At 45.8% G+C, this 4865-nt stretch overlaps 1 protein-coding gene across 1 annotated transcript; it reads right to left on the bottom strand.

The window, feature by feature from the left end:
* Nucleotides 1–1383: 1383 nt before the first annotated feature.
* On the bottom strand, nt 1384–2465 carry LOC112224588. Its single transcript, XM_024388228.1, is given in 1 exon segment — nt 1384–2465. A coding segment is annotated over 1 exon segment (1074 nt). The 5' UTR covers nt 2458–2465.
* Between the last annotated feature and the right edge of the window lie 2400 nt (nt 2466–4865).

The raw sequence follows: 4865 nt of genomic DNA on the forward strand, positions 1-4865 counted from the left end.
TCTTTGGCTCATGTGGGACGTGTCAGCACGTATAACCATGGTGAGCTGAGATTCTTATCTTTCACCTGTCTCATGCAATGTGGAGGAAACGAAAGCATAGACACACACACACAGGTACAAACACACAGGTGCACACACAGGTGCAAACACACACACACACACAGGTACAAACACACGGGTGCACACACAGGTAAACAAACACACACACACACACACAGGTGCAAACACAAACATGTACATATACTCACACACAGACACCCAGTACATATGCACACACACACACACACATACACACACACAAAGAATTACGTACAGACAGACATACAGACATACAGAGACAGACAGACACTCAGTACAGTATGTTTAAGACTTGGTCGTGATGACATCATTGGCGGCAGACGAATGGAATATAACAACCCATTAGCTGTATGGCTTCAAGGAGATGGGTAGGACAGGAGACAGAAAGACCGAGAGAGTGGAAGAGGATGACTGGGAGAGAGACGTAGAAAGGGAGGGAGAGAGAGAAGGACTGGGATAGAGGGGAGAAGCTGCGTGAGAGAGAGAGTGCGCAAAATAAAAAGAGCGGGCAAGAGAGTGCGAGAGAGAGAGACAGAGGAGAGGCAACATACTATAAGACAGAGAAGGACAAATTTGGCCTGGCATCTGCCAGTCCTGCTGGGATACACCTCTCTGCTCCCCTCTTGTGGTAGCTTAAAAAAGTGCAGATGGCAGAGCACACTTCACTACTTACTCAGCTACAGATACAGCCTACATAGAACATAGTTTTTATGTGCAGTAAAACTACCCTGAAATTCTTTAGAACGTATCGAGATGGTTGTGAAACCTATCTGGACATTCACTGAAGGGCTGAGAGTGTTTTCTCCAACTCTTTGACCACTCAAATGTTATATCACCACAGGACCACTTCAGTGTACTGTACTTTCACGATAATCTATTGGGAAGGATGTGCTGTACTGGGAGCATATCAGTGTTGCTGACATTTGTGTGATCAACATGTTTATTGATTTTGCACTAAAATAATGAGACAATAACATTACATCCAATGTTACTGTTCTCTTTATGAAAACATGAGAACAGTGCAGACGTCTTTCCTCTCAACCAGTTTCCACCTGAATGTCCATCTATTTCTATCACTGCAGCTGTTTGGAAGCAGTTTCACCTCCCCAGAACGGTATGTACTGAGAGGAGAAAGGGAGAACCTGAGTGAAGGTAGAAAAATAAGAAACAGGGGAGTCTGATTTTCAGACTTTAAAGCTAGGGGGAGAGTGAACCTGTCTAGTACTGGATGACAGATGAGTCAAGTGTTAGTTTGATATCTGTAGCAAGGTGGTGTCTGAGTCCAGTTGTTTCAGGGGTCAGGGGTTAAAGGATGTTTTTAACTTGGGGGTCAATTGTAGAGCTGAGAGGCCCCCGAGGTGTTGCTGCTGGGCCCCCTGCAATAATAGCAACAGTAGAAGTAGAGGTAGCACTAGCACCACTAGCAGCAGCACCAGTAGTAGTAGATGTAGCACTAGCACCACTAGCAGCAGCACCAGTAGTAGTAGATGTAGCAGTAGCACCAGTAGTAGTAGATGTAGCAGTAGCACCACTAGCAGCAGCACCAGTAGTAGTAGATGTAGCAGTAGCACTACTAGCAGCAGCACCAGTAGCAGTAGATGTAGCAGTTGCACCACTAGCAGCAGCACCAGTAGCAGTATCAGTGGGGAGCTGCAGATCCATGGAGATCTGGAGCAGGGGAGTATTGATCTCACTGGACTGCAGGCCGCTGGCCACCCTCAGTAGGCAGCTGAGCACCATGTCTTTGGCCCGGCCCGCTTCCAGATGGCCCTCACGGCTCAGCTGCAGGGTGATCTGATCCAGGCTGGTAAGAATCAACTCTGAGGCCAGCAGAGGGCAGGGCAAGCCCTCACCACAGCCCCCATCACGGGCCATGTTCTCCAGCATGTACTATTGTTACAGGTCCAGTATCTTGTTCTCCAGGTAGCGGTTGAGCTGCGAGTTATTGTGGGCCGAGAGGCAGCACCTGGTCACCCCCATGTGGAGGTCGCTGTAGTTCTGACAGATGCTCTGGCAGAAGGAGGGCACCAGGAAGGGGACCTCACCACCGGAACAAGCCTGCCCAGGGATCTCCATCTCTGGGGAGATGTGTCTGTCAGGATGGGGCTTCTGGGAATGCAGGTCCTGCGGTGGAGATAAAGCCTGTGGCTGGATTTGGGCACTCGCCTGGGAGGGCCTCTGGCTTTGGAGCACTCTACTGAGGATGGAGTGGCCATTTCTGCTTGGCTGGCCTGGAGAGGCCTGAAGCAGGGTGGCTGCAGCCGGCTCTGACCCAGCCTTCACGCTCATCCTGGGGGGCTCTATTATAGGGGGGAGAGGGTCCAGTCTATCCTGGTCACTACAGTAGGTCATGCTCCATAGTCTGCTCTCACACAGCATGGCTGGAAAGGAACACACATACAGCAGTTTGGCCAGTTCATTTTTACACTGCTGGTACTTGCTGTTTATTATCTATGCATAGTCACTTTACCCTTAGCTACATGTAAAAATTACCTTGACGAACCTGTAACCCCGGACATTGACTCTGTTCCGGTACCCCCTGTATATAGTCTCATTATTGTTATGTAATTGTGTTACTTATTTCTTTTACTTTTGTTTATTTAGTAAATATTTTCTTAACTGCATTGTTAAGTAAACATTTTAAGTAAACATTTCACGGTAAGGTCATACCTGTATTCGGCACATGTAACAAATAGAATTTGATTTTACAGCAGTTTGATCAGTTTACAGCAGTTTGGTCAAAATATATTTTGGAATGTATTCATATATTTAAGAACTAACTGTGGGCAGTTATATGCATTTTTGTTTGTTAGTAAAGCACCTTACCTTCAAATTCAAATGATGCAATGCGTCTCTTCAAGTCATGCAGTCCTCCACCTGTTCCTCTGGGTTGGAGGTGTGCTTCTCTCCTCGCTGTATTCAGGTCAATGTCTCCAGCTTCTCCAGGTCTGTTATACCAAGCCAGTGCAGTGTTGTACCAAGCCAGTGCAGTGTTGTACCAAGCCAGTGCAGTGTTGTACCAAGCCAGTGCAGTGTTGTACCAAGCCAGTGCAGTGTTGTACCAAGCCAGTGCAGTGTTGTACCAAGCCAGTGCAGTGTTGTACCAAGCCAGTGCAGTATTGTACCAAGCCAGTGCAGTGTTGTACCAAGCCAGTGCAGTATTGTACCAAGCCAGTGCAGTGTTGTACCAAGCCAGTGCAGTGTTGTACCAAGCCAGTGCAGTGTTGTACCAGGCCAGTGCAGTGTTGTACCAAGCCAGTGCAGTGTTGTACCAAGCCAGTGCAGTATTGTACCAAGCCAGTGCGTTATAATAGACCAGTGTGAGTGAGTGGTTTTGTGTAACTAGCACTACTTTATGCAAGACCAAGAGGAAGTGAGAGAGCGGTCTCATGTCCAGAACATGAAACAACAGTTTAGTTGAAAAAAAGCAGGTGAGTAGTTTAAAAGAGGAAGGAAATAGTTATTTAATGAAAGAACACTACAAGCAAATACTATAGAAAGGGGACTCTCTTTCTCCTTTTGTCTCAGTGTAAAAGGATGTGGCCCTTCTTAAAGTAATGGAACAGTGTGTGTATGTCAGTGTGTGTGTTTAATAAGAGTGGAGCGAAAACCCACAGACACTAGGCCCTTCAAGGAATGAGTTTGACACATGGCCTAGTGTCTGCCGGCTTTTCTTTTCGATAATACATAGAAAACCAGGTGAGGGGAGTTCCAAACTAATCAGTGACCTTAATTCATAAATCAAGTATGGGAGGAGCGAAAACCCTCAGACACTCGGCCCTCCGTTGAATGAGTTTGACACATGTGCACTAGTCACTGGAGATTGCCTTGAATCTGCTGGCCAGCACAGAACCAGTCCAACGATGGCGTTCAGAGGGCCTGAAACATGAGACTGCAGCTTAATTATTTATTTGGCAGGGAAACTTCGACAGATATTAATCTCCCAGTCTGACGATTAGGATAGCTAAGGTTTTGTCAAATAATGAGGAATGCATGCATGGCTCTGGTCCTCTGAGATCTGAATGGGTCACATGGTTAGGCCGACAGATTGGGAATTCCCTTTTGAAGCTGCCTGTAATTTTTCCTAATTTAAATCCAATGTGAAAAATTCTGAAATAGTATATTGTGTCTGTAGCCGACTGGGCAGAGAGACTACAGCGTGTGAGTTTTGGTGACACTTGACACTAGGCCCGTTTCCATAACTCAAGCCCCCATAACCTCATAGTGACAGATGGTGGAGTTGTGAAGAAATGACCTGAGTCCAATGTGTTCCGCCTTCTGGCATTCAGACAGTTTCAGCACTAAGGACTATCAATGTGACACTGTTGTTTAAATGAGCAGTCCACTTGTTTTGTCGGTCATTTCTGAGGAATATTGTTTGGAAACAGTTATGGATGGATGTGTCAATGTCATTTCGACACCACAATCTAGAGACCATTATATTCTCTAACTGTGAGCCGCTCCACTCACAATAGGGATGTTTAGGAAGATCAACCAGGTGCAGTAGGTATGTTTAAGAAGATCAACAAAACGGGAGAACCTTCCAGAAGGACATTTGCTTCTCTAACAACCACACAGATGCCAGAGCATTTTGCAACAAGTTTATACATTATTTTTGGTTAGATTCATTTGGTAAATATTTTGTAATTTCATATGGTTGTTACATCAATCTTCTCAGGTCACAAACTATTATTTTCTCTAGGCTAGCTACTCAGGATACCTGCAGATGCTAGCTAGCGGTAAAGCATAGCTAATTTATTTGATAACTTACTATGGGTTAACTAGCT

This window comes from Oncorhynchus tshawytscha, linkage group LG03 (assembly GCF_018296145.1).
Source record: "Oncorhynchus tshawytscha isolate Ot180627B linkage group LG03, Otsh_v2.0, whole genome shotgun sequence".
Lineage (NCBI taxonomy): Eukaryota > Metazoa > Chordata > Actinopteri > Salmoniformes > Salmonidae > Oncorhynchus > Oncorhynchus tshawytscha.